Source organism: Ursus americanus, chromosome 14 (assembly GCF_024610735.1).
Source record: "Ursus americanus isolate L20-20 chromosome 14, mUrsAme1.1.p, whole genome shotgun sequence".
Lineage (NCBI taxonomy): Eukaryota > Metazoa > Chordata > Mammalia > Carnivora > Ursidae > Ursus > Ursus americanus.
The window spans coordinates 46,146,935-46,163,196 of NC_142140.1; the positions used below are offsets into that span (position 1 = coordinate 46,146,935).

At 53.9% G+C, this 16,262-nt stretch overlaps 1 protein-coding gene across 2 annotated transcripts in view; it reads left to right on the forward strand.

Annotated features, from left to right (window-relative positions):
* NOTCH3 (notch receptor 3) overlaps positions 1-14,650 on the forward strand; it is a 32,500-nt gene extending 17,850 nt beyond the window's left edge. For both annotated transcript variants that reach the window (XM_045778561.2, XM_087867206.1), the window contains 9 exons: positions 1,110-1,442; positions 2,834-2,988; positions 3,092-3,314; positions 4,343-4,427; positions 6,576-6,738; positions 7,900-8,204; positions 8,462-8,609; positions 11,618-11,715; positions 12,553-14,650. In XM_045778561.2, coding sequence (XP_045634517.2) covers positions 1,110-1,442; positions 2,834-2,988; positions 3,092-3,314; positions 4,343-4,427; positions 6,576-6,738; positions 7,900-8,204; positions 8,462-8,609; positions 11,618-11,715; positions 12,553-13,605 — 2,563 coding nt within the window. In that variant the 3' untranslated portion in view covers positions 13,606-14,650. The remainder of the gene's footprint in view (positions 1-1,109; positions 1,443-2,833; positions 2,989-3,091; positions 3,315-4,342; positions 4,428-6,575; positions 6,739-7,899; positions 8,205-8,461; positions 8,610-11,617; positions 11,716-12,552) is intronic.
* The last annotated feature ends 1,612 nt before the right edge of the window (positions 14,651-16,262 follow it).

A 16,262-nucleotide genomic window follows, 5' to 3' on the forward strand; every position in this document is an offset into this window, starting at 1 on the left:
CGCAGAGCAGGGAGCCTGACTTGGGGCTCTATCCTAGGTGGCGAGATCATGACCTGAGCTGAAGGCAGATGCTTAACCAACTGAACCACCCAGGCGCCCCTATCTACACGTCTTCTGGTCCATTCTTGGACCTCATCTGTCCATCTGTCTAACTGTATGCCAGTCTGTCCATGTGCCTCATCTGTCTGTTCATCTGTGCCTCTTCATCCATGTTCATCCATGTGCCTCTTCTGTCTGTCCTTCTGTCCATCTACCCACCCTTTTTGCCTCCCTATATGCCCATTCATCTGTCCACACCCCTGCCTGTCTATCCCTGCCCATCTCCTGCCCCTCTCTCTGTCTCTTCACGAGTGCTATCTTTCTGTCCTATGCATTCCATCTGTCCATCCCTGTGCTCTGCCTCTTTTGTCCCTCTGTCTGCCTAGAACCCTTCCCTCACTTCTATCTCCCTGTCTTTATTATCCCCACTTTCCTCCTCACCCACTCTGCTCCAAGCACCCTGGCCTCTGCCATTTCTCAGATACCCTAGGCTTGGTCACACCTCAGGGTCTTTGCACTGCCCTGGCTGTTCCCTCCACCTGGAATCCTCTCCCCTCTGAAGCCACGTGGCTCCTCCCTCACTTCCTTCAAGCCTTTGCTCAAACAGCGGCTCCTTCTCAGAGAGCTCCTCCCTGGCCATCCCCAGGACTTCCCTGGCTTTATATTTCTCCTTAGCATTTAATTCCACAGAGTGTGTGTATGTGTGTGTTTGTATTTGGCTTTTACTGATGTGTAATTGAAATGCTGTGTATTCTGCTGCTCATTCATCTGTTTTAATGTCTGTCTGCCCGCCCACGGGAACGCCTGTTCTCCCTGGGCAAGGATTTGTGTCTGAGCCATATCCTGGATGCCTCCAGCAGCATCCAGCACACAGCGGGCATCTGTCAATATATATTTATTACTAGTTACTGAAGGAACGGCTGGGTTTGCAGAAGGCCTGACACCTGTTGGGTACATTCTAGCCCTCTGCTCTCGCCGGCCGTCCTCCTTGTGTCTCTGGAGTCTGGGTGCTCTCTGGTGTGTGTGCAGGGGTGTAGGATGACCCTGACCCCACTCCTCTCCTCCCCCAGCCCTGTGTACGAGAAGTACTGTGCGGACCACTTTGCCGATGGCCGCTGCGACCAGGGCTGCAACACAGAGGAGTGCGGCTGGGACGGGCTGGACTGCGCGGGTGAGGTGCCGGCCCTGCTGGCCCGTGGCGTGCTGGTGCTTACCGTGCTGCTGCCGCCCGAGGAGCTGCTTCGCTCCAGCGCCGACTTTCTGCAGCGGCTCAGCGGCATCCTGCGCACCTCGCTGCGCTTCCGCCTGGACGAACACGGCCAGGCCATGGTCTTCCCTTACCACCGGCCCGGTCCCGGCTCCGAATCCCGGAACCGGCGGGAGCTGGCCCCGGAGGTGATCGGGTGAGTGCTCCACCCTGGAGGAGCCGCGAGGGCCCTTGAGGAGCTGATCTGGGAGGGGAGGGTCCCTGCTGATCGGGTCTTGTGTGTTTCACTGCCCTTAACATCTTGGAGAGCCTTCTTGGCGATGGGACCAGCACGGCCCACCTTCCGCACCTCTGTCATTTGGGGCAAGATGTGCCGACCAGAAGTGCCTCCGGATGCCAGCAAGGGTCCTTTGGGAAGCAGAGTGGTTAAGGGCATGTGTAGTTTTTGCTTTTGTTTTTTAGAAATGGAAAACAGAATTTTCCTGATGGTGGCCTGCGAGAGAGGCCAGAAGGGGGAGGTGTGGCCTCTGAGCCGGGAGGGGGCCTCTGACCCCAGAGGGCTGGATTCTAGAGATGGAGGGCCGGGGCTCTGACAGGGACAGCTGGCATGGGGGCGTGGATGGGGTTGGGTGGCTGACCTACCCGTCCCGGGATGCTCCCTGGGTGTGGTGATACAGTCTCTGGGGGCAGTGGGGACAGGGTTGGGGGTGTCTCATCAAGATAAGGACACAGGGTGATAAGCAGGGGTCACTTTCAGGCTTGCAGAATTTGAAGAATCTGGGGGTATCATGGAGGGCCCCCCAGGAGACAGCCAGAGGCTGAAGACACGGACAAGAAAGACAAAAGGGCGTTGACGCCATGGGAGGGATCAAAGAAGTGGGGACAGAAGAATGATGTGGGGACACTGAGACCTAAGGATTGGTTGGGGGAAATCAGCTCACGAAAGAGAAGGAGCAGCCAGAGAGATGGGAGAACTGGGCCGTGCAGCACTAGGGATCTCAAGGCAAGAGGGAGTTTGGAGAGTCTGCGATGGGGATTCAGATGTATGTGCCTCATGGAAGGGGTGCTCCCAGGAGAGAGGGAGTGAGGGAAGCAGGGTGGGGCAGGAAGGAGTCTCAGTCTGGCCTCAGTGTGATTCTTCAGGAAGCTCTAGAGTGCGAATAGCACCCCAGAGTCGGTGCCCCCTGGAGAGAGGAGGGCCACTGTGTATACCCTGTATCAGCCAGTCACTGGCTGAGGGCTGCCCAAAGAGGTGTCACCTCCCAAGTGAAGAGGTCCCCACTTTGCTGAGGTCAGTTTTCTGGAGAAGAGGCGGCTGTCAGCTGTTAGAAGCTGGAGACTTGGGTGTGCGCCAACGGCATCCAGTAAAGTTGTTGACATGAAAACAATGGCCACTGGATTCACAGCCAGGGGGACACTGGTGGCCACAGCAAGACTGTTTTTGGGGACGTGGTGGGGTTGGATGCCAGACTGGGGGCACAATGTGGTGAAAGGAGAGGGCTCTTCTGAGCCCTGGGGATGCGGCTCTGTGCCTGGCTTACAAAGTGCCCCATGGAACCTGCCTGTCCCTCCCTTGTGCCCCTGAAGCTCTGTGGTGATGCTGGAGATTGACAACCGGCTGTGCCTGCAGTCGTCGGAGAATGACCACTGCTTCCCCGACGCCCAGAGCGCGGCCGACTACCTGGGAGCGCTGTCGGCGGTGGAGCGCCTTGACTTCCCATACCCACTGCGGGCCGTGCGGGGTGAGGCCTGGCCCGGTGGGTGACGAGGGTGGAACCGGGGCTCCGCGGAGGGGTGCAGTGGGCCCTGGCCTGTGGTTGAAGCCCCCCTGCCTCCCCCCCACAGGGGAGCCGCTGGAGCTGCCAGAGCCAAGCGTGCCGTTGCTTCCCCTGCTGGCCGCGAGCGCCGTCTTCCTGCTGGTCATCCTCGTCCTGGGTGTCATGGTGGCCCGGCGCAAGCGGGAGCACAGCACCCTCTGGTTCCCCGAGGGCTTCGCGCTCCACAAGGATGTGGCTGCCGGCCACAAGGGCCGGCGGGAGCCCGTGGGCCAAGACGCTCTGGGCATGAAGTAAGGACCTTGCCCACTCCCCGTGTCTGACCGTGGGGGGGAGACTTGGGAGCCCTTGAGTCCACTTTGACCTGACTCTGAACTCTCATCCCAAGCTGACCCTAACTTCAGGCTCCAGCCCGGACCCCGGTGCTTGACCACTGACCGACTCCATGATCCCTGGGGATCATCCCAGACTCATGACCCCCCCGACCCCATTTCCTGTAGCTCAGTTCCCTTGACTCATATCCTACTCTGACCCCACCATGACCCTGCCCTGATCCTGGCTTCTCCGACTTCACCATGATACTCAAATTTGTTCCCACGTGACTGCTGGCCCCATGATCCCTGTCTGCACCTCAACCCCTCACTGACCCCTGACCCTATCCTCTATGACCCCCCAGTACCACCTCTGGCTCTAACTCACCCTGACCTTTGACCCCATTCTGACCCTCTTTCTACCCCAACTCAGTGTTCATTCTCCAAGATCCTCAATCCTGGCCTTGGCCCTGGGTCTCACCTCTAACTCCCTGACATGTCCCTCAAGACCCCTAACCCCACCCTGACCTACCCCCTGAATTTACCCTTCTTCTGTGACCCCCATGACCCCCTGACTCCTCAGTACAGCCTCCTTGATCCTGGCTGCATGTCTTACCTGTGGTGAGGATAACTCCATCCTCATGACTCCTGATGTCATCTTCTGTAATCGTTGCTACATGCCTGTGACCCTCACCTATCCCACAGCCCACTGTTCTGACCCCTGACCCCACTCCTGTCCCTTCCCCAATTCCACCTTAAGACCCTGGCTGCCACCCATCATAACCTCTGACACCCCCCTCACCCTGACCTTGACTTCATCCTGTATCCCCTCTTTGGACCCTGTATCCTGATCCTGTCCCCTGTGCCTACTGACCCAGGACCCCAGAACCCAACCCCAGACCCAGACCTGGCCCCTGGGAGCTCTTCTCTGACCCCACCACAAATCCTCCTACCAGGTTGTATGTCTCCATTGTCTCCTCTCCCCTGCCCCCTTCCCATTGTCCCCACAGGAACATGGCCAAGAGTGAGAGTCTGATGGGGGAGGTGGCCACAGACTGGATGGACACAGAGTGCCCAGAGGCTAAGCGACTGAAGGTTGTGCCCCCTTCTCTGACCCCTGCCCTCAGGATCCTGGGTGGGGGCCCCGATGGTCAGGGGGAGAGTCAGGGGAATCTCTGCTCTCCCTGGCTCTGGGGGAACAGTCATGGCACCTGCCCCACCCTACCCCTCTATAACCAGGCCCCTGCTCCCAGGCCAAGGTGGGGTCTTCCTGGAGGGAAGGGGAGGGCTAGGGGAGCCCCTAGCCCAGACAGCGACTCTGCTTTCTCTCTGCTGGGTCCAACTTTGTGCAGCGTGTCGAGGCTGAAAGTGCTCCTAGCTGGTTTTATACCATGTCCTCTGTGGGGGCCACACCCACGGGCTCTGTGTTAGTCAGTTTGGGCTGCCATTTTGAAATACCACAGACGGGAGGGCTTAAACAACAGATCCTTATTTTCCCACAGTTCTGTGGGCTGGAAGTCCAAGATCAAGGTGCTGGTAGGGTTGGTTCTTGGAGGGGACTCTCTTCCGGCTTTCGGACAGCTGTCTTCTCCATGTGTCCTCTCACGGCATTCCTCTGATTGTCTGGAGGGGAAAAGCCCTGGTGTTTCCTCCTTTTCTTACAGGGATATCGGTCCTGTTGCATTAGGGCCCCACCCTTACACCCTTGTTCCACCTTAGTTACCTCCTTAAAGGTCCTACGTCCAAATATAGTCATGTTGGAGGTTAGGGCTTCAACATATGACTTTTGGGGGAGCACCTGTCTGTAACAGGTTCCTGCTAGCGTGTCTTCCTACTTGCTGAATGTCTTGGACACGCACGAACATCTTATTTCATCTTTATGAGGACTCTATAAAGCAGCTATTAATATACACCTCAGTTCTCAGCCTGCCTCTCCCCTTTTTTTATGAGAGCGAGCGAGCGAGAGTGCACGCACAAGTGGTGGAGGGGCAGAGGAAGAGGAAGAGAGAATCTCAAGCAGTCTGTGCTGAGCGCGGAGCCCATCCTGGGGTTCAATCTCACCACCCCGAGATCGTGACCTGAGCCAAAACCAACAGTCTGATGCTTAACTGACTGAGCCACCTGGGGACCCCCTGCCTAGATTTTAATGTTAGTGAAATGGAGATATCTATTACAATTGACACCTGAAGAAATCTGTTCATCTCAGGCTTTTCTTTTTCTTTCTCATCCCAAAGTGGATATTAAGTAGAGTGCAATACATTTTTGATGGCATTTACACATTGCAGAATGACAGCATTCTCCTGATTTTGCTAATGAGAAGCTCAGAGCTCTCGTGTGATTTGCCGGCTAATGGACAGCTAGCCAGAAAGGGTCAGGGAGGATGGGATAGCTGTCCATCCCCTGGCTCTCCCCTTCCATGAAATTCAACTCTCTACCTGGGTCCTTAAGCTCGGGTCTGGCTTGATCAGGCTGTGTTTGGTGCCTGAAGGCTCTTCAATGTCCTGGCAGGCTAGTTAATACTCTGTCCTGTTTCCATAACATCACTATGCCTTTTGGACCGTGAGCCTGAAATTTATCAAGCTTCTGCTAGGGACCCAGGTGCTATGCTTGTGCAGGTAAATCGATAACATTTTGTGTGTATGACTGTTCTGTCCTGATACCTTATGTTCATGTTCATGGTACTGGGTAGGAGTCCCATGTGGTACTCAGAGCATCCCCCTGCTTCTCTCTTTCCCTCCCACCCATGCACCCTTTTCTCAGATTGTAATTGATCCATGAAGGACCACCTGTCTCCACCCCCACATTTCTTTTACCACTGATTTATAGTTTCCAGAGTACAAGTTTTGCATTTCTTCTGTTAAATTTAATTCTAAATATTTTATTCTTCTTGATACTGTGGTCATGGGATTGTTCTCTTAATTTCACTTTCGGTGTGTTGTGTCTAGTACATAGATAGGTGTGTGCTGACAGATGCTATGCTCTGTGTCTCTTCCTTGATGACCCACCTTGGGTTCCTAGCCCTCCCCTCTTCCAACCTAGAGTCAAATCCCAGTTCTTCCTTTTATGAGTTCTCTGAGCTCCAGTATGTCAACTTCCTGTTTCCGTATGTATAAGAGAAGCAGGATGTTCATGATTTCTTGGGGCTGTGAGTGCATTTCCATGAGAGGAACCTGTGAGGGTGTCCAGACTGTCCCTCTGTCTCTCTCCCAACTCTTCGTGAGAACCTGGTCCTTGTGCCTCCAGGTAGAGGAGCCCGGTGCAGGGGCCGAGGATGCTGTGGATTGCCGCCAGTGGACTCAACATCACCTGGTTGCTGCTGACATCCGTGTGGCACCAGCCATGGCGTTGACACCCCCGCAGGGTGACGTGGATGCTGATGGCATGGATGTCAATGTGCGAGGCCCAGGTCAGCGATGGGGGTCTCGCCGCCAAGGATGCCCCTTCCCCGTCCTACTTGTGAAAAGTTGCATCTGGGTCTGTGTTCTGGGGAGAGTTGGGTGTGTCTAGCATCCATCTGTAAGGGTGTGTGTTAATCAGGACTCTTGGTTGTAAGTGATAAGAGCCCAAATCAAACTAGTTGAAGTAGAACAAGGGATTTACTGGCTCTTGTAACTGCAAGCATCATGGATATTTGGGTCCAGGACTCACTGTGTCCTGGCTCCAGCCCAGGGATGCTTTCTTCTGGGGGCACGATAGCCACAGGCCTGACCAGCCTTATAAACCTTTATTACCAGCTGCACTAGCAAAAGTCCCAGGATGACTTCTGATTGGATAGGTTGGAGTCACGTGCCCATCTCTCAACTAATCAGTGTGCCCTGGGGGCTGGAATATGCAGATTGACTATAGGGGGAGGGGCTAAGGCCTCTCTGAGCCAGGGACTGGGTTTAGCTCTACCCAGGGCTTGAGGATGGGGAATGGGGTGCATGTGGCTCCCTCAGGGAAACGAGGGCAAATGCTCACGCGGAGCGTAGCAGATCACATTATTTGGATCCTCTTGGATCCGTCTTTGCCACATTTCAGGGTAGTCCTCCCCCAGCTCATTTTGCTTTTGTTCCAAACGACCTGCCTCTATGGTTCTCTTTCGAAATTCCTCAGGCTCCCAGGGTCTGAGGTGCCTGGGATTTTCTGTCCTTGGGATGTCTCTTCAGCAGTGGGTGGGGGCGTGTGAAAGGCACAGCTCCTTTGCCTCCAGCCAGATTACAGCTTGAGGTACAGCTCAGCCTCCAGAGTCCCCCTTCAAGATCAAGCTCAAGTAACCGCCTGAGAATTTGCCTGAGGCTGAATGCTTGCTCCTCCCTCCCTCCCTCCTGGATCCCCTACTGTGACAAATTAAGGAGGGGCTGCCCGCGAATCCTCATCCTGGGTTGGCTTCTGGGGTACCTGACACAGCTGTGTGTGTGTGTGTGTGTGTGGGCGTGCGCGCACGTGTGCGCAGACAGGAGGACTTGCCACTCCCTCTTGTGCTCCCATGAGTCACACTTCTCCGAATGCAGTGCCCTCAGTAGTAGTATTCCCTGGAAAGGCCCCTGTGCCCACCTCCCTTGTGACATACTCCTGGTCCCTGCAGATGGCTTCACCCCACTGATGCTGGCCTCCTTCTGTGGGGGGGCCCTGGAACCGATGCCCGCTGAGGAGGATGAGGCGGAAGACACATCAGCCAGCATCATCTCAGACTTGATCTGCCAGGGAGCCCAGCTTGGGGCACGGACTGACCGCACAGGCGAGACAGCCCTGCACCTGGCTGCCCGCTACGCCCGGGCTGATGCAGCCAAGCGGCTGCTGGATGCTGGGGCAGACACCAATGCCCAGGACCACTCCGGGCGCACTCCTTTGCACACTGCTGTCACCGCGGATGCCCAGGGCGTGTTCCAGGTGAGAGACACCTGCCCCTTTGGACTTTGGAGCTGGCACGGGCATCAGGCAGACCTGGGTTTGAGCCCTGGCCCTGCAAAATAGAGCTTTGTTTTTCTCGTTTGTTAAATGGTGATATACGGTGCCTGGCAGGTAGCTGCTTCCCGAACTTCATGGAGTCTAGGGGATGTGGGGTTGGGGAACTCAAGGGACTTGGAGATGCTCCTGGCCTCTCTGTTTGTGCCATGACCCTCCCTTCTGCGTGCCTTCTCTTCTAGATTCTCATCCGGAACCGCTCCACAGACCTGGATGCCCGCATGGCGGATGGCTCAACGGCACTAATTCTGGCAGCCCGCCTGGCAGTGGAGGGCATGGTAGAAGAGCTCATTGCCAGCCATGCTGATGTCAATGCCGTGGATGAGCTTGGTAAGCTTTGGGGTGTAACAGTGGGTGGGGCTGAGACAGTGTCACCTGGGCCCTGACTGTCTTGTATGGTGCGTGAATTATGTGAATCATCTCGAGACCTGATCACTGAAACTCGTGCACGTATAATAGGGCTTCGACATGGACTTAAACTCACATGCTTTTTTTTTTTTTTTTTTTTTATGGCGTCCCCTAGCCCATTATGACACCTCAGTGGCTTAGAAAAAGGTGGCCTTCCCCCAGACCATACATTTCCATCTGCTTTGTTAGAAGAACCTACTCTGCTGCCCTCTGCTGGACAGCTGGCATACTACGTTTGCAAATTGGCCAAATCCTCACGTGATGTCACTACCTCTGCGGAGGTGGCTGCTGGCCCAGGTCCCAGCCGTGCAGATTCACAGCAACCTGCCCTCATGTCCAGAGGACCTCACATAGCTGCAGACACACTCAGATGCTCATAAACATCCTTTGGAGCAGGTGTTCTCAACCTCTGCACCATTTACACCTGGGGTTGGATGATTCTTTCTGTAGAGGGCTGTCCTCGCAATGCAGGGTATTAAGCAGCATCCCTGGCCTTGACCCACGAGATGCCAGCAGCACCCCACTCCCTAGTTGTGACAACCCAAAATGTCTTCAGACATTGGCAAATGTCCCTGGGTGGGGGCATCACCCCAGCTGAGAACTGTGGCTCTGGAAGACCGCTGTCCAACAACTTTCCATGATGATGGAAATATTCTTGGTCTCTGCTGTCCAGTGTGGTGGCCACTGGCTACACGTGGTGGCTTTGGAGCACTTGAAATGTGGCCAGGGTGAATGAAGAGCTAAATGTCTTATTTCATTTAATTTTTAAAAAAGATTTTATTTATTTATTTGAGAGAAAGAGAGAGAGAGAGTGAGTGTGAGTTGGTGGGGGAGAGGCAGAGGGAGAGGGAGAAGCAGACTCCCTGCTGAGCAGGAAGCCGGACACAGGACTCAATCCCAGAACCCTGGGATCACAACCTGAGCCAAAGGCAGGTGCTTAACGGACTGAGCCACCCAGGCACCCTCATTTAATTTTTAACCTTTGTTTTGCCTGCTGTTTTTTTTAAAAGGCTTTATTTAGATATAATTCACATACCATACAATTCAGCCATCGAAATAAAACATCCAATGGCTTTTTTTTTTTTAAGATTTTATTTATTTATTTGACAGAGAGAGAGACAGCCAGTGAGAGAGGGAACACAGGCAGGGGGAGTGGGAGAGGAAGAAGCAGACTCCCAGCGGTGGAGCCTGATGTGGGGCTTGATCCCAGGACTCTGGGATCATGCCCTGAGCTGAAGGCAGACACTTAACGACTGAGCCACCCAGGAGCCCCTCAATGGCTTTTAGTATAATCACACAGTTGTGCCACTATCATCACAATACATTTTAGGACATTTTCATCACCTGGAAAACAAGCTCTCACCAATAGTTGGCCCCCTCCAATCTTGTCTTCCTAGTCTTGGCCAACCACCGACGAATGTACTTTCTCTCTCCATGGATTTGCCTACTCTGAACATTTCCTATAAGTGGAATCAAATAATATGTGGTCTTTTTTGACTGGCTTCTTTTGCTCAGCATAATGTTTGTAAGGTTTACGAAATGCGGTAGCAGGGATCAGAACTTTTAATTTGTTTTTAATTTTTTAATGATCAAATAATATTCCGTTGTATGGATATACATTTTGTTTATCGTTTTATCCGTTGACGGACATTTGGCTACTGCTGCTATGAACATTCATGTACAAGTTTTGGTGTAGACATATGGTTTTCATTGCTCTTGGATATACATCCAGGAGCGGAATTGCTGGGTCTGGGTTGTACAGTCGTGTGATCACTCTGTGTTGAACCTTGTGAGGAGTGGCCAGACTGTTTCCCACAGCGCCTGCCCCTGTTTGATGTCCCTGCCAGCAGTGCACGAGGGTTCCAGTTATTCCAGTTTCTCCAGTTTCCAGCTGTTTCCTTCCAAACAGTTGTTATTGTCTGTCGTTTGTGCTAGCCTTCCTATTGAGTGTGAATTGGTATCTCATTGTGGTTTTATTTTTATTTCCCTGATGACTAATGATATTGAGTGTGTTTCCCTGTGCTTATTGGCCATTTGTAGATCTTCTTTGGAGAAATGTCTATTCTGATCCTTTGCCCGTTTTTAAATTGGGTTTTTGTCATTTTTTTGGTCTTTTACATTTTATTTTATTATTTAAAAAATTTTAATTCCAGTATAGTTAATGTAGTGGGTTTTTGTCTTTTCATTATTGAGTTATAAGAGTTCTGTATATGTTCTGGGTGTAAGTCTCTTATTAGTATATGGTTTATAACCATTTCTCCCATTTTGTAGGGTTTCTTTTCACTTAGAAGCACAAACATTTTAATTTTGGTGATGTCCAATGTATCTATTTCTCTTGTTATTGCTGCTTGTTTTTTGGTATCACATTTAAGAATCCTTTGCCTAATTCAAGGTCATGAAGTTTTACCCCTATGTTTTCCTCTGAATGTTTTATGGTTTGAGCTCTTACGTTTAGGCGTTTGGTTCATTTTGAGTTAATTTTTGTATTTGGTTTAAGGTAGGGATCCAGCTTCATTCTTTTGCGCGTGGAAAGCCAGCACCATTTGCTGAGAAGCCTGTCCTTCCCCCACTGAATGGCCTTGGCACCTATGCTGTTTAGTTGTAATTGATTTAAGTCTAAAGAGCAATGTGGACCTGGCGGCTACTGCACTGGACAAGCACAGCTCTAGTTACAACCAGCACCCCGCATACTACCCCCTGTATGTGGACAGTCACACCCTGTAGGTCACACCCTGTAGATCCCTTGGACAGAGAGTCGCTCAATAAGTGTGCACGTACACGGACCCAAACACATGTTCAAATACTTGTGGCAGGTCACCCGCCCCCCCCCCACCTCCCCAGGGCATATTCTAGATACTTCCTCTCTCCCTGCCCTGGGATCCTAGCAAATGAACCCAGTCCTAACCCTGACCTCTGCCCCTACCCTCCAGGGAAATCAGCCTTACACTGGGCAGCAGCAGTCAACAATGTGGAGGCCACCTTGGCCCTGCTCAAAAATGGAGCCAACAAGGACATGCAGGATAGCAAGGTAAGCCCCAGCCCTTGACCCGCCAGGCATTCAGACCTGGCACAACCCCCTATATGTGGCAAAGAGCAGGGTAGGGTAGGTTAGTGGGGGCTTTCATCCTGCCTGCAGCGGGGTTTCAGGGGTAGGATTTGGACCTGACATCCTCCCACAGTGGATCAGAGGAGAAAGCGTGTGTCAGTTTCTGTGTGACCTTGGACAAATTGCTTAACATCTCTGAACTTTACTGTCCTCATCTGTGAAGTGGGAAAGCACCAGTACGCACTTCACTTTTGTCTCCTGAGGATTCAGTGAAATCAAGCATTTGTAAAATGCTAAGCAGATCCTCAGTAAAACATAACTATTATGATCATTGTTTTAGAACCCTTGCAAGGTGGAATTACTCTCCTTATTTTATAAATGGGAAGATTGAGGCTCGGAGGGGCACAGGGGTAGATTCTGTCCTTATCTGACATTTTGATATTTTATTCATTATGGATTTTTTTTGCAATAATCTTAATTTAAAAAGTAATGCATTAAAATATCATTTATTTTGATGACTGGTTTTTGATACCCCTTAAATTTTGTGCATAAAGCAAGTTCCTCACTTTCCTTACCCTAGTCCTGCCTCTGGGGCATGGTGCTTAGTAGGTCCTGGATGAAAATGCTTTAGAAGAAAGAACTTGCCCAGTTTCCCTTAGCAGTGGTGGGATTCCAACCAAGTCTGTTGGGCTGGAGAGTGTGGATTCTTCACTGTCAGTGTCCACCAGGGGCTAGGGGCCTATGAGACCTGGGCCAGGAGTTAGTCCTGGCTCTTGTGATGCTGACATCTGGTGGGTTCTGCGCACCACTCCCCCTCAGGAGGAAACGCCACTGTTTCTGGCCGCCCGAGAGGGTAGCTACGAGGCTGCCAAGCTGCTGCTGGACCACTTTGCCAACCGTGAGATCACAGACCACCTGGACAGGCTGCCGCGGGATGTGGCCCAGGAGCGGCTGCACCAGGACATCGTGCGCCTGCTGGACCAGCCCAGTGGGCCCCGCAGCCCTCACGGCCCGCATGGTCTCGGGCCCCTCCTCTGCCCACCTGGGGCCTTCCTCCCTGGCCTCAAGGTGGCACAGTCGGGGGGCAAGAAGAGCCGGAGGCCACCGGGGAAGGCGGGGCTGGGGCCGCAGGGCGCCCGGGGTCGGGGCAAGAAGCTGACGCTGGCCTGCCCGGGTCCCCTGGCGGAGAGCTCGGTCACGCTATCTCCGGTGGACTCGCTGGACTCCCCGAGGCCCTTTGGTGGGCCCCCTGCGTCCCCTGGCGGCTTCTCCCTCGAGGGGCCCTACGCGGCTGCCACCGCCACGGCCGTGTCCCTGGCGCAGCTTGGTGGCGCGGGCCGGGCGGGTCTAGGGCGCCAGCCCCCCGGGGGCTGCGTGCTCAGCTTGGGTCTGCTGAACCCCGTGGCAGTTCCCCTCGACTGGGCCCGGCTGCCTCCACCTGCCCCGCCAGGCCCCTCGTTCCTGCTGCCGCTGGCGCCGGGACCCCAGCTGCTGAATCCCGGGCCCCCCGTGTCCCCCCAGGAGCGGCCCCCGCCGTATCTGGCGGCTCCGGGACACAGCGAGGAGTACCCGGCAGCCGGTGCCCATGGCAGCCCCCCCAAGGCCCGCTTCCTGAGGGTCCCGAGCGAGCACCCTTATCTGACCCCATCCCCCGAGTCCCCCGAGCACTGGGCCAGTCCCTCACCTCCCTCCCTCTCGGACTGGTCGGACTCCACGCCCAGCCCAGCCACTGCCACCGGGCCCACGGCCATAGCCGCTGGGGCGCTGCCTGCCCAGCCACTCCCCCTTTCTGTCCCAGGCTCCCTAGCTCAGGCTCAGACCCAGCTGGGGCCCCAGCCGGAAGTCACCCCCAAGAGGCAGGTGTTGGCCTGAAGGCTCTTCAGTTCCTGGATTTTGGGGGGCTGAACAGATATCCCATCCTGACTCTCTCTCTCCCCTTTTCTTTCTAGACCTTCCCATTCTCTTCTCTCTCCCCTGGCCTTTCTGTACCCCTCCCACCCCCCTGAAGCTGACTGAGATAGGTCACCAGCCTAGGCTTTTTCAGTCCTCCTTTATTTATAGGGGGTGCGGGCTGACCCCTGCCCTCTGGGCCTTGTGATGAGCCTGGGACCTCCTCCTGCAACCCCTCCCCCACCCCTTTCTTCCCTCCTTCCCTTCCTGCCTCCTCTGGTCTCTCTCCTTACACTCTGACATGAGTGGATTATTTTTATTTTATTTTTTTTTTACATTTTGTATAGAAACATTCATTTAAGCAAACATTATTATTATTATTTTTTACAAAATATATATATGGAGACACTCCCTGCCCCTGCAAAACCCCCCAGTGCCCCCGTGGGGCTGAGTCTGTGGGCCCATTCGGCCAAGCTGGATTCTGTGTACCGAGTACACAGGCATGACCGGGATCCTGTGTACCGAGTACACAACCCTGGTGTGTACCAAGTAGGCACCCTTGGGCGCACCCTCCGGGGCAGTGGTCCTGTGAGACTTGGGAGCCTCTTTCCTATCCCACCTCCCTCACTTCACTGCATTCCAGATGGAACTTGTTCTATAGCTTTGCCGGGGGGGAAGGGCCCTTCTGGCCCAGAGAGCCCGCCCCGGGTCCCCCCAGCCTAGAGCCTGGGCCACTCCGTTGGGGAACTGGGTGGGGGTGGCTGGCGAGAACACGAGGACTGGGGAGATGCGTGCGTTTCACTTTGTCTTGCTGTAAATATGGGACTGCAGGAAGGGAAGGAGCCGCCTGGGTGGCATCCCCTCCTCCTGGTACTCCCCTGGCCCAGCCCCGGGGCAGAATAGAAGTATTTTTAGGCTATTTTTGTAATGTGACTTCTGGTCACAATCCCGTGTAGCTCAATTCCCAGGCCTTGCATTGTACAGCCCCTACTCCCCTCACCGCCTAATAAAGGAATAGTTAACATTCCGTGTCACTGGTCTGTGTCTAGGTAAGGTGAGGGGTGGTACTGGCGGGCCTTCCGTATCGCCAGGGCCAATGTGTGAGCTCCCATCTTGGGGTGAATCCGTTTAGCTTGTCACCCGCTCCTGCTTCCTCTTTGGGCAGGTGATGCCACTGATTAGCTCAGAGGTGGTCACCTGACTCAAGGTGGGCCAATCAGAGACCCTTGCCCCTGAAGTTCTTTGATGGAGATGCTAAGGAAGCCGGCAGCTGTTGGAACTTGTAAGGCCTGGGCGGATGGAGAAATATGGGTGGCCAGTTTGGGGTGGTGGGTACAGATGAGCAAACAGAACAGAAGGGGGCTGATATGCAGGGAAGAGCAGAGATGAGTGCTCAGATGGCTCCAGAGAGTTGGAGGCACTGTCTCAATTCCAGATGGAGCGTCAGTTCCGGTTAATTGAGCGTGTATCCCATTGCCATCAACAGGTGCTCATTCATTGCCTCCTAAGTGCCCGACGGTGGTTCAGCAGGAATCTCACCTCCACCTCATGCTCCCTTGGGTTCTTTTTTTTTTTTTCTTTCCTTAAGGTTTTATTTATTTATTTGACAGACTGAGAGCACACAAGACAGACTGAGAGCAGCAGAGGGAAAGGCAGAAGCAGGCTCCCCGCTGAGCAGGGAGCCCCATGCGGGGCTCGATCCCAGGACTCTGGGATCATGACCTGAGCCAAAGGCAGACGCTTAACTGACTGAGCCACCCAGGCGATCAACTCCCTTGGGTTCTGGAGACGATGCTGCCCCGTGGAATAGATCCTCCCTTACACATACCCGCTTGGATGGGTTTCCGTGTCTTGCAGCCAACTGCGCCCCCAAACGAGGTTGCGTTTACACTGGGACCCTCCAGGAAAGGAGGATAACGTAATGTTCACTGATTCCTCCTGTCATTTTGTCATTGGCGGGGTCCCTTCCCTGCCTCCACACCGACCTTGGTTCTTGGTTCCTGAGTTTGGCGAAGAAAGAATTCAGAGCTAACTCTCCCGCAAGGGTTTGGTAGCAGTTAAAGAGAAGTATACTGTCCAGATGGGAAAGTGGGCAGGTCCTGAGGTGGCAGCTGTGCCAGCGGTCAGCGTTGTCTTGCTTTTATGCTTGCTGGGTTATAGGTCATAGCTACGGCTCTCTCTCTCTCTTTCTGGTTTCCAGAGTTTGTCTTTATTTTGCAGTACAAAATCCTTGGAGCCATTTTTGAGACAGACGTCACTGAAGTGGAGGTTCTGTGGAATCCATACTGCATCGCACCTTGTTCGGTTGAGGAAGCCACACCTGGGATACAAAAGACTATTCTCTGTTTACCTGCTTTATAATAGGTTTCTTTCCCCTTCGCTCTCATCAGTTTTATAAGGTTAAAACATGGCCATTAAAACATGGCCACCCAGCTAGGGCGGTGTCTGCCTGGGCTTGCCTCCCATCATCTAAGGGACTCCTCCTACCGCTTGGGAGGGGGAGTTTGCCCCCCTCCCCCCATGGTCCTTGTGGAAGGGTCCTGGCACCCCCCCCAACCCCCCCCCCCCCGCCCCGGCAGGGGTGTCAAACCCGCAAGGTAAATGTGTTCTTTTGAAGCTAGAGGTTACTGGAGGGCAGC